At 43.8% G+C, this 17,166-nt stretch overlaps 1 protein-coding gene across 1 annotated transcript in view; it reads left to right on the forward strand.

Annotated features, from left to right (window-relative positions):
• Nucleotides 1-17,046, forward strand: part of atp8b4 (ATPase phospholipid transporting 8B4) — a gene marked incomplete at both ends in the record, with an annotated part of 21,508 nt that extends 4,462 nt beyond the window's left edge. Inside the window, 20 exons of the mRNA XM_083654137.1 lie at nucleotides 451-530; nucleotides 2,730-2,888; nucleotides 3,065-3,153; nucleotides 5,412-5,608; nucleotides 5,823-6,031; nucleotides 7,259-7,302; nucleotides 7,408-7,573; nucleotides 7,707-7,895; nucleotides 8,390-8,505; nucleotides 9,078-9,242; nucleotides 9,324-9,435; nucleotides 9,547-9,652; nucleotides 10,032-10,170; nucleotides 10,499-10,682; nucleotides 14,947-15,170; nucleotides 15,287-15,370; nucleotides 15,833-16,060; nucleotides 16,172-16,310; nucleotides 16,595-16,725; nucleotides 16,816-17,046. Coding sequence (XP_083510263.1) covers nucleotides 451-530; nucleotides 2,730-2,888; nucleotides 3,065-3,153; nucleotides 5,412-5,608; nucleotides 5,823-6,031; nucleotides 7,259-7,302; nucleotides 7,408-7,573; nucleotides 7,707-7,895; nucleotides 8,390-8,505; nucleotides 9,078-9,242; nucleotides 9,324-9,435; nucleotides 9,547-9,652; nucleotides 10,032-10,170; nucleotides 10,499-10,682; nucleotides 14,947-15,170; nucleotides 15,287-15,370; nucleotides 15,833-16,060; nucleotides 16,172-16,310; nucleotides 16,595-16,725; nucleotides 16,816-17,046 — 2,992 coding nt within the window. The remainder of the gene's footprint in view (nucleotides 1-450; nucleotides 531-2,729; nucleotides 2,889-3,064; nucleotides 3,154-5,411; nucleotides 5,609-5,822; nucleotides 6,032-7,258; nucleotides 7,303-7,407; nucleotides 7,574-7,706; nucleotides 7,896-8,389; nucleotides 8,506-9,077; nucleotides 9,243-9,323; nucleotides 9,436-9,546; nucleotides 9,653-10,031; nucleotides 10,171-10,498; nucleotides 10,683-14,946; nucleotides 15,171-15,286; nucleotides 15,371-15,832; nucleotides 16,061-16,171; nucleotides 16,311-16,594; nucleotides 16,726-16,815) is intronic.
• Between the last annotated feature and the right edge of the window lie 120 nt (nucleotides 17,047-17,166).

Here is a 17,166-nt window from a genome sequence, read left to right on the forward strand (position 1 = left end):
CAGTTCTTTTGCCAGTGCCTTGGTCAGGGGGCACTGACAGGAGTATTAACCCTAACCTACATGTCTTTCTTGATGGTGGGAGGAAACCGTAGCACCCGGAGAAAACCCACACGGACACGGAGAGAACATGCAAACTCCACACAGAAAGGACCTGGGACGGACCGGGGTTCGAACCCGGGACCTTCTTGCTGTGAGGCAACAGTGTTAACCACTGAGCCACCGTGCCGGCCACCGACCATGGCCACTGACTGTCATTGATGTCCATCGATGATAGTCGTTGCCATGCCCTTAATGCTTATATTCGATCATTTTAGCAGTAGTGCGAAAATAATGGAAAAAAATGGAGACCACATTTCTACAACTATCTCATCACAGAGAGGTGCTATCTCATGACAGAAGTGTGTTTATCTCATCACAGAGAGGTGTGTTTCCTGTTTTTCGCCCCTACAGGGAGACAAATCTCAAGGTTCGTCAGGCGTTGACGGTGACCTCAGATCTGGGAGATATTACAAAACTGACTGACTTTGACGGTGAGGTGATGCTTGATGTATTTTGTGTATTTACCTTTTGTTTAACAAATCATGTGTGTTGACTCTGCTGTATGTGGGGTATGTTGGCCTGATACCTGATTTGACAGATATTGGTTGAAAGTGAATACTTACAGAGCCCTACCCTTCCGTTAGGGCCCTATGCAAACCAGCGTCTGAAAAAATACCAATGGTGCTGAATAGCGAGAGACAATACTTTTTTTGATCCCCTTTTAATTGTGCCATGAGGTACACATATGATCTTTGTCCATTTAAAAGAGAACATGGAAAGTCAAGAAAGTCGCAGTTTGTCATAAAACGGTTGCACTATAAGTTATAAATCAGAAAGACTACACACAACCAGTCGCATATAAGTGACGTCTCTCCCGCCATGTTGGTGTTGGTGTGACGTATATTGTGCAAGACAAGACATGATTGAGCGGTTTCATACAAAACTAAATGTTACATTTCAGTTTTACGACAAACTGCGGCTTTGTTGACATGCAAAGTTATCTTTTAACACGTTCACTGCCAATGACGTGTTTTTACGTCAAACAAAATCCAACCGTTCACTGCCAATGACGTGTTTTTACGTCAAACAAAATCGATTTTGTTTTTTTGACGGTGGGATGTGCTCTAACCCTTTTACATCTCTTATATAAGTATTGGACGTGTACAACGTGTACAACCCATTCCACCGACCCACTAAGTGGCGACAGTGCTTTCCTGACTAGAGGAAGGCAAGCAAAAAGCAGTGTGATGAAGCCATTCTCATGAAAATGGATTGGCGAAAACGCTTTCGTTTTCGCGCTGATTGCTGGCGGTGCGGGATTGCAAATTTGCATAATAGATTACGGGTGGAACACACTTTGAAACACGCAGCATAAATATGACCAGAATCGCAAAAGCTTCATCAAAGCTCTCAACCAAAACTCCAAGAAGCGAGCGAGTCCATCCAGACTTCCTCAAAGAGCGGCCGCGCAGACAGGCACAGCAGCAGCAAAGCAGTGAGACTGGTGACAAGCTTGTGACACGGCCGCTGCAGCCAAGAAGAACGCCCACGGAGGGAGGAGTTGGAAGCAGAGGGGGGTTTCCTGCTGTTATGGAGGAAATTACTGTTCAAAACTATTGTTTAGATGTCTGACGTCTTACTGATGCCAAAAATGAATGGTTAAAGTGACTGTTCTATCGAATTTCACAAAAAGCCGTTTATCTCAGAATAATTTTTCTGACGCTGAAACCATGCTGTATTCAACTGCTAATGCTTACATAACTACTAACTCTACAAACTAACTCTTTTAGACAGAGAAAGCACACATTCTATTAGTTCTTTTGAGATATTGTGTGTTCACAAAATCTTAGCAGAAAAGAATCCTCGGGTCTTGAAAGATGAGCCAGAATCCTCAAAAAAACCCTCTGGCAGAACCTACCTACAGTAAAAAAAAAAACGGCTGGCAGTGAATGTGTTAAAAGGAGGAAAAATCACATTTGTACTTGGTGGCACAATTCAAACAGGATAAAAAAATATATTGTCTCTCGCCGTTAAACCACCATTCATATAGCTAAAGTAGGAAGTAGGGGTGACTTTGGATCTCTATACAGCCAGTAGAACCAAAGTTTTTTTTTAACACGTGTCCTGTGTGAGTCTCTGTCTGTCCACTGTGTTCCTCAGGAGACGTCATTTGTGTCTTTATCCACTGTGTTCCTCAGGAGAAGTCATTTGTGTCTGTATCCACTGTGTTCCTCAGGAGAAGTCATTTGTGTCTGTATCCACTGTGTTCCTCAGGAGAAGTCATTTGTGTCTGTATCCACTGTGTTCCTCAGGAGAAGTCATTTGTGTCTGTATCCACTGTGTTCCTCAGGAGAAGTCATTTGTGTCTTTATCCACTGTGTTCCTCAGGAGAAGTCATTTGTGTCTTTATCCACTGTGTTCCTCAGGAGAAGTCATTTGTGTCTTTATCCACTGTGTTCCTCAGGAGAAGTCATTTGTGTCTGTATCCACTGTGTTCCTCAGGAGAAGTCATTTGTGTCTTTATCCACTGTGTTCCTCAGGAGAAGTCATTTGTGTCTTTATCCACTGTGTTCCTCAGGAGAAGTCATTTGTGTCTGTATCCACTGTGTTCCTCAGGAGAAGTCATGTGTCTGTATCCACTGTGTTCCTCAGGAGAAGTCATTTGTGTCTTTATCCACTGTGTTCCTCAGGAGAAGTCATTTGTGAGCCACCAAACAACAAGCTGGATAAATTTACAGGAACTCTACATTGGAGAGACAATAAGTTCTCTCTGGATAATGGCAACTTGCTGCTGCGAGGCTGTGTGCTCAGAAACACAGAGTGGTGCTTTGGAATGGTCATCTTTGCTGGTATGATTTAGCATTTTACGGTTTTATTTGTAGCAGAGGTTACATTTACTTTGTCTACAACCATAAGCCAAAGTTGTACAATCTTTTTTTCTCTGAGCAGGTCATGTAGGCTACAAACATTTCCCAGTGTTAACTTCCTCCTAACACACTGATAGTTGTTTTCGCACTTCACTAAGGGTTGCAAACCAAACTGATGCAGAATTGCGGAAGGACTACATTTAAAAGGACCAGTATTGACAAACTCATGAACACTTTGGTTTTGTGGGTAAGATGTTATCTTTTACATGGAAAATGTGGGTAACATTTTAGATTAGCAATGCCCAACGTGCATAATTAGTTCTCCCCTTGTATAAATATAATTGTATACTCTGTATGATTTGATTTGATTTGATTTGATTTTTGAAATTCTAGGAACCACGAGTAGGCCTGCATTCTGGGAGCGCAGTGCTCTCTAGTAGGGTAATAAGTATGGAGAGATATATGTGTCTTTATTCTGTGACTGAAAGTTTACATCCTGTAACCCAAGACTGTATCTGTGAGAAAATAAATCCACTTTGTAATCAAAAAATAGATCTGTAAGCAAAAACATGGATTTGAAAACAAAACTATCAACAATCCAATCAAAGAAAAATTTAAAAATAAAATAAAATAAATGTTTTTAGATTTTTCATTAATGTGAATTCAAAAAAGTTGCATGCAAACACAAACATTTTGTTCTCAACTCCAAAACATTTGTTTGCAAAACCATTACGTTTGCTTACAAAGCTCAACTTTTCTTTTGCGAAACGAAAAGTTTTGTTTGCAAAACCTGAGTTTTGCAAAACTTTTTCTGTTACAATAAGGGCGGGACCTACAGCAAAAAGAAGTAACGCACGTCCCTATTGGCCAGTGTCGATCGGAGCGATAGCTTGGCAACATCCAATCCAGTACGAGACAAGGCGGAGGGCGGGCACTTGAACGGAAGTATTTCCTGAAGGAATCTCCATGCCATTTTAGCGGCAGTTATAACCACAGATTGAAGAGAGAAGCCGTGAGTATGTTCACACCAATGTTTTTATGTTTGGACCGGTGCATGTAACCTGACCAAACATAAAAACATTGGTGTGAACATACTCACAGCTTCTCTCTTCAATCTGTGGTTATAACTGGGGCTGAAATGGCATGGAGATTCCTTCAGGAAATACTTCCTTCAAGTGCCCGCCCTCCGCCTTGTCTCTTACTGGATTGGATGTTGCCAAGCTATCACTCCGATCGACACTGGCCAATAGGGACGTGCGTTACTTCTTTCTGCTGTAGGTCCCGCCCTTATTGTAACAGAAAAAGTTTTGCAAAACTCAGGTTTTGCAAACAAAACTTTTCATTTCGCAAAAGAAAAGTTGAGCTTTGTAAGCAAAGGTAATGGTTTCGCAAACAAATGGTCTGGAGTTGAGAACAAAATGTTTGTGTTTGCATGCAACTTTTTTTAATTCACATTAATGAAAAATCTAAAAAAAAAAAATTTATTTACCGTAATTTTTTTATTTTTCTTTGATTGGATTGTTGATAGTTTTGTTTTCAAATCTATGTTTTTGCTTACGGATCAATTTTTTGATTACAAAGTGGATTTATTTTCTCACAGATACACTCTTTGGTTACAGGATGTAAACTTTCAGTCACAGAATAAAGACACATATATCTCTCCATAAATAAGGTACTATGAGCTCCTTAAGATATGATGGTGCCTGACCATTTAGTGCCTTATAGGTTAGTAGAAGGATTTTAAATTATATTCTGGATTTTACTGGGAGCCAGTGCAGAGAAGCTACTAGCTAGTATGGGAGAATCTCTTTTCCTAGCTCTTGTCAGAACACATGCAGCAGGATTCTGAATCAGCTGGAGAGTCTTTAGGGACTTTTTGGGGCAACCTGATAATACCGAATTGCAGTAATCCAGCCTAGAAGTAACAAATGCATGAATTAATTTTTCTGCATCTTGTGTCTGATTTTTTGCAATGTTAAGTAAGTGAAAGAAGGCACTTCTTGAAATGTGTTTTATGTGGGAGATAACATACTAATCCTGATCAAATCCTGATCCTGCTAGTTAAAAAATAAAAGTTATTTGTAATTTACCTCCTTATTCTACATCTTGCTCCCCTGTACCTACATCAATTATATGTATTGATTGTGCTGAAGATTACTAGCCTGGGTAAACCCAGCCGCCACGTGACCTGCTCTCAGACCTGCTCTCAGCAGGGTAAGCCTGAGAGCAGGTCACTGGGGGCTGGGTTTACCCAGGCTAGAAGATTACACTGTAACTCCGGAGTAATTTTACGTTGCCGTGGGCTGTAATCTAAAGTGTTACCCAAATTTGCACTCTGTACATAATTTAATCGAAAATGCTTTACATCCCTGCCTGCCAGCAGAATCTTTAGTTTCTAAACCTACGCATTATACAGTTAAAAGGTGTTGGTACTCATATAACACTGTCCTTTATGTGTGACGCATCTTTCAAAATGAGCTTGAAAATGCAGATTTTGTCTTGCAGATCTTTGCCTTTCTTGTTTGCATGGGAGTTGTTTTGGCCATTGGAAACCTCATCTGGGAGAGCTGGATTGGCAGAAACTTCCAGGTGCATTTGCCTTGGCATGAGTTTCTGAGCAACGCCGTGTTCTCTGGCTTCCTTACTTTCTGGTCCTACATCATCATCCTCAACACCGTCGTGCCCATCTCTCTGTATGTCAGGTGAGGGACAACATCAACAAATCAACACACAATCGCTCTAAAATATAGGATCCAGTCTGCAAAGTGCGGTCATTGTGTCTACCAAGGACTACAATTGCCTGCTATCATTTGAAAAAGACCATTTCATTTGACAAATGATTTCAAGCTACATTACAATAAAATGGATGGTGTGCATTAGATTGTTCACAAATTCAGAGGCGAATGTTCCCCCTAGTGTGGAGGTTCTGCGTCTGGGCCATAGTTACTTCATTAACTGGGATAGGAAGATGTACTTCAGTGAGAAGGACACGCCGGCCGAGGCTCGCACCACCACCCTCAACGAGGAGCTGGGACAGGTGGAGTTCATCTTCTCCGACAAGACCGGCACCCTCACCCAGAACATCATGGTCTTCAACAAGTGCTCCATCAATGGCAAGACTTATGGTAAGGAGGAGTGGGTTTTCAATTGTTAAAAGTCATCTGGCCGTCCATCCATCCCATTCTCGTTAATGCAATATCTCAGGAATGCCTTGAGGGAATTTCTTCAAATTTGGCACAAACGTCCACTTGGACTTGGTGGTCAAAGGTCAAGGTCACTGTGACCTCACAAAATAAATTTTGGTCGTGACTCAAGAATTCATGTGCTAATTACGGTAATGACAAAATTTCACACAAATGTCTAATAGTATAAAATGAGGAAGTGACGACATTTTATATCTAAAAGTTAAAAGGTCAACTTTCATGATGAGGACACTGTGACATCATGCTTTGCTTACCACTGTAGCTGAGAAAATGTTGGGTCATTCTACAAAAATGGTGGAAGTGCTGTCATTTACTTTTGCAGACACCAAAATCCTTTAAGTTGACCTAATGATCACAATTATACTGATTTGGACCTGAAGATACTTGTATGAGTCAGTCTTCAATTCCTCTCCCTGGATGACAACCAGGACAGGGGGCCTCCTGTTCTGTGTTCTTACCACAAGCAATCCACCACAAGCTCTCATTGGTTTTGCTTCAGGTTCAGCTTCAGGTGATTGTTGTTGCACCATGTGACGACGCTCAATCAGTGCTCTTTACTCCTCTGTGAAAAAATAGTCTCTGATTGAAGTTTCTCACTGGAAATTATTAACTGGAATCATACATGTCAATATAGTGATAATATATATACACTTAACACATTTGATTAAATTCCTTCAAAGTCTTCACTACATGTATTTTATTCATAAGTTTGGACAGACATGGATGTAAACTGCAACTTGACTTGTTGGCAGAGGCGTATTAGTTATTTCTAGTTTGGCATGAAACTGGTCAAATTCAATTATTAGGATATCAGTACAAAAGATCAGTATGGGTATTGGATCAGTATGGGTATTGGATCAGTATGGGTATTCATAGTATTACGATGATGTCACAAGCCTTTTTCCTACCAATATACAATACACACAGCTCATTGGCTGTAAGTGTCACTTGATTGTAATCACCTGTTAATTGATCACAATCACCTGTTGTTTTCCTACCAAAATGGCCGTGTGGTGATGTAACAGAATACTATCAATTGGCCTTGGAAGAACCCATAACAGTCGAATCCCAGTATTTTAATAAGGAAGCACAGTGATGAAGCCAGGTCATAAACATGACACATAGCTTATTTACTCTTTCTTCTCTTAGGTGATGTTTATGATGAATTTGACCAGAAAGTGGAAATTACAGAGGTACGAAGAGCTGAATAACCAACATAATGTTGACATATGTATTACACTCTTGTACAATAATAGTAATACAGTAATGCAATAACCATGTGTGTGCCCCCCCCCCAGAGAACAGCCTGTGTGGATTTTTCCTTCAGCCCACTGTGTGACAGGAGGTTTAAGTTTTATGATGACAGCCTGGTGGAAGCCATTCAACTGGAGGATCCTTTGGTGCACGAGTTCTTCCGACTGCTAGCCTTGTGCCACACCGTCATGTCAGAGGAGAAGAGTGAAGGTGACCTACTGTATGTTAGATCATGCTGTTTCAGTGACATATACCTAAACCTCACAGTATAAAATACGTGTAAATTTATACCTCCTGAATAAAACGATTACCGGTATAGCTCATGTTTCTCTTTACACTGAAGGAGATCTTGTGTACCAGGCCCAGTCGCCTGACGAGGGAGCACTGGTCACTGCCGCGCGCAACTTTGGGTTTGTCTTCCGGGCCCGGACCCCAGAGACCATCACCCTGTGTGAGATGGGACAGGCTGTCACCTACCAGCTCCTGGCCATACTGGACTTCAACAACGTGCGCAAGAGAATGAGTGTCATTGGTTAGGTCTTCACTTATAAAAGCAATGCTCCCATTAGTTCACAAGACGCTTCACACCATGTTCCATGCACTTTATAATGAAGAAAATGACACTTAACAGCAATTCTGTTGCACTAATATATCTGATTTCCGATGTAAAGATATTAAGAACACTCTTTTTTTAGCTCTCTTTTTTTATGTTGAGAGAGTAACAATGCATCTGTAATATAACCCCCTGTATTTGTTGTATTGCACCAGCACCAGTTGTATGCTAAGCCTGATGCCTTGTTAAAGTCTATTCAAAATAACGCTATGTTGCATACTGTGTTTTGTTCCACAGTGAGAAACCCACAGGGTCATATTAAACTGTGTTTTGTTCCACAGTGAGAAACCCACAGGGTCATATTAAACTGTGTTTTGTTCCACAGTGAGAAACCCACAGGGTCATATTAAACTGTGTTTTGTTCCACAGTGAGAAACCCACAGGGTCATATTAAACTGTGTTTTGTTCCACAGTGAGAAACCCACAGGGTCATATTAAACTCTACTCCAAAGGAGCTGACACCATTATTTTTGACCGCTTGGACCCATCCAGCAATGACCTGATGTACACTACCTCAGAGCATCTCAATGTAAGGCTTTTTTTTTTATTATTATTATTATTAGAAAACAGTACACATTGGCATTAAATTATTGTGCTATATGTTGGGCTTTATTTTTTTACTGGTAGCAAAATGACTGGATAAAATGACTGTTTACATTTAATTTGTGATTTTTGCAGCAGTTTGTGCAGACTGGATCAGTTGAGACTGCTATTGTGTTGATGATTCTGACAAAATGTTAGAAATCACTTGATTGAGATTGTGTTGGTGTGCAAGAAATACTAAGCAGTGAACGTCACTCTGCAACACCGATAGAACATGTCTAGTATTATTATTAAGTGCCAGAGGGTTTCAGTGTTTGGATCATCACACTTGTCACAAAAATCACAATGTCTCACTTTGCTATAGACGGTTTTAACTTGAGAACATAAACATTTTAAATTGCCCCTAGCTTACTTCCTGTTGCAGTGTTTGCTAATACAATAGCTGACAGGCTACCTAAAGCTAGGTTTCAAACTGTTCCCATAGCAACCCAATTCCGTGAAAACCATTTATACGCCATAATTACAATAATAGATGTTTCTCGATCATTTTTCCTACAGGAATTTGCTGGAGAAGGTCTTCGAACGTTAGCTCTGGCCTACAAAGATCTCGATGCAGATTATTTTGATGCATGGATGGAGAAGCTTCTGTTTGCCAGCACTGTGATTGAGAACCGAGAGGAGCGGCTGGCTGCTCTCTACGAGGAGATAGAGCAGGGTTTCATGGTAAGATCGACCACACGTTTACAACTCTAAAGGGATCCGACCCATTTAGCCTGTATTGACTGACCGCTGTCCTGGTTGAAGCTTCTAGGTGCCACAGCAGTGGAGGACAAACTCCAGGAAGGAGTTCCTGAGACGATCGCCTGTCTAAGTCTAGCTGACATCAAAATCTGGGTCCTCACAGGAGACAAACTAGGTAACTGAAGCGTCCTAATGAACAGACCAAGTGACAGTGTAAGAATCATTTCTACCTCTTGTTGAAAAGCTAGTGAGTTGTGAACTTGAACTGTGTGTGTAATAATTGCAGAGACAGCCATGAACATCGGCTACTCGTGTAACATGCTGCGAAATGACATGAACGAGGTGTTTGTGATCTCTGGACAGACTCAGCTGGAGGTGCAGCAGCAGCTCAGGTGAGGCACTGTGTATTCTTAACCTACTCCTGTCTTTCGCTTTCCCCTGTCCTCACTCCCCACAACTATCAACAACAGTCCCAGAGGAAATCTACCATGTCGCCATGTTAACTGGCCCCTCTGGTGATTCATGGACATCCATGTTGTCGACTCACAACAATAGTGACAAAAATATAGCGTTAATCTTCTGAGAGAGTGAATTCTGCCATTCAGCAGTACTTGTGAGCAGTAGTGTATCTACCTAAAAAATACTATTTGAGCAGTGAATGTCATGTAATTAAATGCATTTGAACAGAATAATGTTTACCTGTACAGTGTGTTTACCTGTACAGTGTGTTTACCTGTACAGTGTGTTTACTGCCGTTACCTCTCTCCTCAGGAGTGCTAAGGAGCAGATCCTCAGCCTGAGTCGAGTTAGCAGTGCCGGAGACGCTAAGACAGCTACGTCCGCAGATGACTCTGTGTTTGAAGAAACCATTATTGCAGAGTATGCCTTAATCATCAATGGGCACAGTCTGGTAAGGTGCTCTGCTGTCTGTGTGCAACATTACTTTGGTTGAATAGTGATCGTTAAATGGTGGCTCTGCCGCTGTGTGCAGGCTACAATATGCCGAGTCTGCCATCTCTGCACCTGCTGCCGACTGTGCTGAGCCTGTAATGAGCAGAGAGCTGCTGCGCTGCTGGGAGCCCCCCGGCTCTATTAGACACTTTCATGAACGCAGTGACGCATGCAGCTTGGCAGAAATATTACAGGTGTTTTCTCTGCAGGGGGGCTGACACCATAGGATGGTAATGACAAGTGTCACAGGTGTGATGTATTGTAACTATGCATCCCCCCCCCTGCAGGCTCACGCTCTGGAGCCGCAGCTGGAGTGCGTCTTGCTGGACTTGGCCTGTTTGTGTAAAACGGTGATCTGCTGCCGGGTCACCCCGCTGCAGAAGGCCCAGGTGGTGGAGCTGGTGAAGGGGCACAAGAGAGCCGTCACCCTGGCTATAGGAGACGGAGCCAACGATGTCAGCATGATCAAGAGTGAGTGACAGGATTGATCTGTATAACTCACAGACCTCACAGTATGACTCATCCCTGTGGGGGGGGGGGGGGGGGGGGGGAGCAGTGGTGTGTAGTGAGTAGGGTGACTCTACCTCAGGGGTGGGCAATTATTTTTCATGGGGGGCCACATGAGAAACCCAGATTGTTGCCGGGGGCCGAACAAATATTGTCATGCTGTAACCCATGGATGGGTAACTTTGATGATAGAGAGGGCCACAAAAAATGTCCTCGCCACCAGGTTTTGCTGAGGGCCGAACGGCGGCAGCGTGAAAAATTTGGTGCATTTAAAGCCACGTTTAGAGGAATAACTCATTTTAAATTAACAGTTGTGATGTCATTATTCAGTCTTAACCACCAATATTTCATCCTTTTCTCACTCACTCCTATGTCACCACCTGCTCTCAGGGCTTGAAATTAACTTTTTTGACCACCTGCCAATATGGCTGCTAGATTTTAAAGTTACCAGCCAATTAGAATTTCCACTAGCCAAAATGTTTTTCTTGAAATAAATCAGAATATGAGTGGGTTAATTTAAGCATAAGTATCAGTAAGTGGCCCGGGATGATCAAAGCCTGTGTTGAGGGTCACACGAACAAAAATGCACTCTTGAAGCTAAATAAATCCAAAACCAATGAGTTAATTATTTAAATTTCTAATTCAATGTAGCCTTTTAGTCATAAAGATTATTGAAAGATATTCCATATTCCAGACTGAAATGCTATAACAGAAGTGGAGTATTGGCCAGAATGACATGAACATTTGGACACTTATTAAGCGGGTATCTTGCATGTTGCGTTCAGGTGCACTGTGTAGGGATTTTTTTTTTTTTTTTTTTGCAATTCCATCGCGGGCCACACAGGTGGCGCTCGCGGGCCGCATCCGGCCCGCGGGCCATAGTTTGCCCATGTATGCTCTACCTTAACTGTGTGTGTGTGGGGGGGGGGCAGTGGTGTGTAGTGAGTAGGGTGACTCTACCTTAACTGTGTGTGTGTGTGTGTGTGTGTGGGGGGGGGGGGGGGGGCAGTGGTGTGTAGTGAGTAGGGTGACTCTACCTTAACTGTGTGTGGGGGGGGGGGGGAGCAGTGGTGTGTAGTGAGTAGGGTGACTCTACCTTAACTGTGTGTGTGTGGGGGGGGGGGGGAGCAGTGGTGTGTAGTGAGTAGGGTGACTCTACCTTAACTGTGTGTGGGGGGGGGGGGGGAGCAGTGGTGTGTAGTGAGTAGACTCTACCTTAACTGTGTGTGTGTGGGGGGGGGGAGCAGTGGTGTGTAGTGAGTAGGGTGACTACCTTAACTGTGTGTGTGTGTGGGGGGGGAGAAGTGGTGTGTAGTGAGTAGGGTGACTCTACCTTAACTGTGTGTGTGTGGGGGGGGGGGGGGGAGCAGTGGTGTGTAGTGAGTAGGGTGACTACCTTAACTGTGTGTGTGTGTGGGGGGGGGAGAAGTGGTGTGTAGTGAGTAGGGTGACTCTACCTTAACTGTGTGTGTGTGTGGGGGGGGGGGCAGTGGTGTGTAGTGAGTAGGGTGACTCTACCTTAACTGTGTGTGTGGGGGGGGGGAGCAGTGGTGTGTAGTGAGTAGGGTGACTCTACCTTAACTGTGTGTGTGTGTGTGTGGGGGGGGGGGCAGTGGTGTGTAGTGAGTAGGGTGACTCTACCTTAAAGGAACACTCCGCCCATTTTCAACCAGCTTTGTATCATTAGAACATCAGTAGTATATCAGAAAACTGTAAACTGTTTTGAAGTCTGTCATTTAATTTGACAGTTATTGAGTGTTAAAGTGTGGACCAGTGACATCACTGGTCCACACTAACTCAAATGAATAACTCGTTAACTCAAATCAACTCTCAATAGCTGTCAAACTATTCATCATTCATCTAGTTTGACAGTTATTGAGAGTTGATTTGAGTTAATGAGTTGTTAATTTGAGTTAGTGTGGACCAGTGATGTCACCGGTCCACACTTTAACACTCAATAACTGTCAAATTAAATGACAGACTTCAAAACAGTTTACAGTTTTCTGATATACTACTGATGTTCTAATGATACAAAGCTGGTTGAAAATGGGCGGAGTGTTCCTTTAACTGTGTGTGTGTGGGGGGGGGAGCAGTGGTGTGTAGTGAGTAGGGTGACTCTACCTTAACTGTGTGTGTGTGTGTGGGGGGGGGGGGGGGCGGTGGTGTGTAGTGAGCAGTGTTGGGCAAGTTACTTTCAAAATGTAATATACTACATATTACTAGTTACTTTAATTTAAAAGTAATAAGTTACTTTACAATATTACTGTCTGAGTAGAGTAACTCTTTACTTATTACACTACTTTTGCATTACTTTCACCAAAACAGCAGAATGACATCGCCGCCCCGGAACCATCCCGAAAAATAATTTCAAACGCCTTGAAGTCAGTGTAAACTATCCAAAATTCTAAATGTTATTATTTTCCTTTGTTATTGTCATCTATAGTGGCTATTTGTATAAAAACACAGTTTGATTAGGAAATGATTGTATCTTTTTTAAATATGTGCTTTGATTTAATCAAATGTAACTCAATTTGTAACTTGAGTTACTTGAACAAGTAACTGGTATAATATTACTGAAACCTATAAGTAATAAGTTATATTACTGAGTTACTGCTAAAAGTAATATATTACATGTAATATGTTACTTTTGTAATGAGTTACCCCCAACACTGGTAGTGAGTAGGGTGACTCTACCTTAACTGTGTGTGTGTGTGTGTGTGGGGGGGGGGGGGGGGCGGTGGTGTGTAGTGAGTAGGGTGACTCTACCTTAACTGTGTGTGTGTGGGGGGGGGGAGCAGTGGTGTGTAGTGAGTAGGGTGACTCTACCTTAACTGTGTGTGTGTGGGGGGGGGTGCAGTGGTGTGTAGTGAGTAGGGTGACTCTACCTTAACTGTGTGTGTGTGGGGGGGGGGGGAGCAGTGGTGTGTAGTGAGTAGGGTGACTCTACCTTAACTGTGTGTGTGTGTGTGGGGGGGAGCAGTGGTGTGTAGTGAGTAGGGTGACTCTACCTTAACTGTGTGTGTGTGTGGGGGGGGGGGAGCAGTGGTGTGTAGTGAGTAGGGTGACTACCTTAACTGTGTGTGTGTGTGTGGGGGGGGGGGAGCAGTGGTGTGTAGTGAGTAGGGTGACTCTACCTTAACTGTGTGTGTGTGTGGGGGGGGGGGGGGAGCAGTGGTGTGTAGTGAGTAGGGTGACTCTACCTTAACTGTGTGTGTGTGGGGGGGGGGGGGGGGGAGCAGTGGTGTGTAGTGAGTAGGGTGACTCTACCTTAACTGTGTGTGTGTGTGTGGGGGGGGGGGGGAGCAGTGGTGTGTAGTGAGTAGGGTGACTCTACCTTAACTGTGTGTGTGTGTGTGTGTGTGTGGGGGGGGGGGGGGGAGCAGTGGTGTGTAGTGAGTAGGGTGACTCTACCTTAACTGTGTGTGTGTGTGGGGGGGGGGGGGCAGTGCTGTGTAGTGAGTAGGTGACTCTCCCTTAACTGTGTGTGTGTGTGTGTGTGTGTGGGGGGGGGGGGGGGGCAGTGGTGTGTAGTGAGTAGGGTGACTACCTTAACTGTGTGTGTGTGTGGGGGGGGGGGCAGTGGTGTGTAGTGAGTAGGGTGACTCTACCTTAACTGTGTGTGTGTGTGGGGGGGGGCAGTGGTGTGTAGTGAGTAGGGTGACTCTACCTTAACTGTGTGTGTGTGGAAGGGGGGGGGGAGCAGTGGTGTGTAGTGAGTAGGGTGACTCTACCTTAACTGTGTGTGTGTGTGTGTGGGGGGGGGGGGGGGCAGTGGTGTGTAGTGAGTAGGGTGACTCTACCTTAACTGGGAGACCGGCGGTTCAAGCCCTTGTGTCGGCAAGGAGACACCCCACTGATGTGTTCCTAAGCCAAGACACCACCCGTTACGAAAGCCTTGTCCTGAAACGACGCTGGTCGTCAATAAACGTCACAGAGTTGAGAGGAGAGTGTGTGCAACTATCTTTGTCTTTTTTTTAATTACTATTCTCTCATAGTCAGCACCTTGGAGTATGCCATTTTTTTTCATTCTTTTGTTGAATCCCTGCCAGCGTCAGGGCCGCTCTTGTGTAGCTGAGAACTAAGCAATTTCCCTGCGGAGATTAATAAAGTGTCACATTTTTATGGTAAATCATTCAACACCAACAGCTTCCCACTGTAGAAATTAAACGCTGTAAGCGACATCATATTGAGTCACGGCTGTTATATATATAGTGTGTTTCCTCCTCAGGTGCGCACATCGGTGTGGGCATCAGTGGGCAGGAGGGCATGCAGGCAGTGCTGTCATCAGACTACTCCTTTGCTCAGTTTCGCTACCTGCAGCAGCTCTTGCTGGTCCACGGACGCTGGTCTTACTTCCGCATGTGCCATTTCCTGTACTACTTCTTCTACAAGAACTTTGCCTTCACCTTGGTGCACTTCTGGTTTGGTTTCTTCTGTGGTTTCTCAGCTCAGGTGAGAAAACAGTAATATCATTGATTTAGTAATAGTTTAAAGAGTCCTGTATGTGTTTGAGGATTTCTCCTCTTTGTGGTAAACTAATAGCTTCTAATAATGTCCTCTTTCCCCAGACTGTGTATGACCAGTGGTTCATTGCGCTCTTCAACGTAGTCTATACATCTTTGCCAGTCCTGGCGATGGGTGTTTTTGATCAGGTAAGCCTGATACTGACTAATATGTGATTATAATACAACACCAACTTATATAGTCAATATATCAATATAATTAGTACATTATCTTTAAATCCTTATAGAGTTTTAATTTTTACATTGGACTAAAGTCCTATTATTTTTTCAGCAGGCTCCAATGGCAACCTCCTGAGCCATCTTGTACTTTTGTATTTGTTTGTCTTTTCGTGATACTGTCAAGTCATACAGGTGGATATCTTATTACTGTAGGTCTCATTTGCTGTGTCAGGTACCTAAAAGGTACTGCACTGAATTTACTTATATTTATGTCGGACTAGATCCCTAACCTAATGGATCCGTATGAATATACAATATTGTACATTGTTACTCTACCAGACTACCATCCAGCACTTCCCTTGCTAAACATCAATACTTGACCCTGTCAGCATATTTCTTCATACATCTCAGACATGTTTGTGTTTTCTAAAGGACGTCAACGACCACAACAGCCTGCGCTACCCCAGCCTGTACAAACCCGGCCAGCAAAACCTCCTCTTCAACAAGCGTCAGTTTTTCCTGTGCGCCCTGCATGGGATGGGCACCTCCTTCCTGCTCTTCTTCATTCCCTACGGAGCCTTCTCCCTGAAAGAAGATGGCTCCCAGCAAGCATTTGCTGTCACCATAGCAACATCCTTGGTCATTGTTGTAAGTGTTCAGGTAAATGTCAACAGAAAATAGACTCCAAGTTAACTAAACGGGGCTTTTGAGCACATTGTTTATTCATACTAGCAATATGTTTGTGTTTCTGATTCATGCATTCCTCCATAGATTGGACTTGACACACATTACTGGACAGCTGTCAATCACTTCTTCATATGGGGGAGCCTGGCAATGTACTTTGTCATATTATTTGCACTGCAAAGTGATGGCATATTTGGCCTCTTTCCAAGTAATTTCCCATTCATTGGTAAGTTTGGCTCAACTAGGGTATTGGCCCCCTCAACTTCACATCACTGATGATGTCACAATGCCTATGACATCATCAGTGCCTATGACATCATCAGTGATGTCATAAGATGATTTTGGTCACTGATGATGTCATAGACATTGTGACATCATCAGTGGGACAAAAATTTAAACAGGCAAGAGCCCACTTGCTCACTTTTATATAAAAAAGGGAGGATGCGATACGTATGAGGAAATGGATGAGAGTACAGATACATTTTAAAATCGTTTTCACTGTGTCCTCAGGCACCGCCCGTAACGGTCTAAGAGAGAAGAGTGTGTGGTTGGTCATTCTGCTCACCACGGTGGTGTGTGTCATGCCTGGGCTGGCAGTCTGCTTTCTGAGAGCAGACCTCTTCCCAACTCTGACAGACAAGGTACAACAGCACAGATACACAACTACAGCCTAGATGCAGGTGTTGACCGCTTCATGAACATTCCTCCCGTGGCTGTATTTATTTCCACAGGTTCGCCGTCTCCAGCGGGACAGGAAGAGGCAAGGCCCTCAGGAGCAGAACCAGAGGAGAGTAGTACGGAGGAGCAGCTCCCGCCGTTCTGCCTACGCCTTCTCCCACCAGCAGGGCTACGGAGAGCTGATCACCTCTGGCAAAAACATGAGGATCTCCTCTGCTCCCCCACAGCTCCACCTGGATAGACAACATGTTGAAGAGGAAGAGCCAAGTTGCCTGCATCTCTGACCAAAGCACCGGAGCCCCAGAGAGCAGCGGCAGTAGAACGATCCAGACTCCAAAGAAAAAGCCAACAGGCTGATGAGGCCTGCAGAGTACACAGGCTGCCAACCCACAGATCCCAAAGAC

Source organism: Poromitra crassiceps (genome assembly GCF_964638095.1).
Source record: "Poromitra crassiceps genome assembly, chromosome: 18".
Classification (NCBI taxonomy): Eukaryota; Metazoa; Chordata; class Actinopteri; order Beryciformes; family Melamphaidae; genus Poromitra; species Poromitra crassiceps.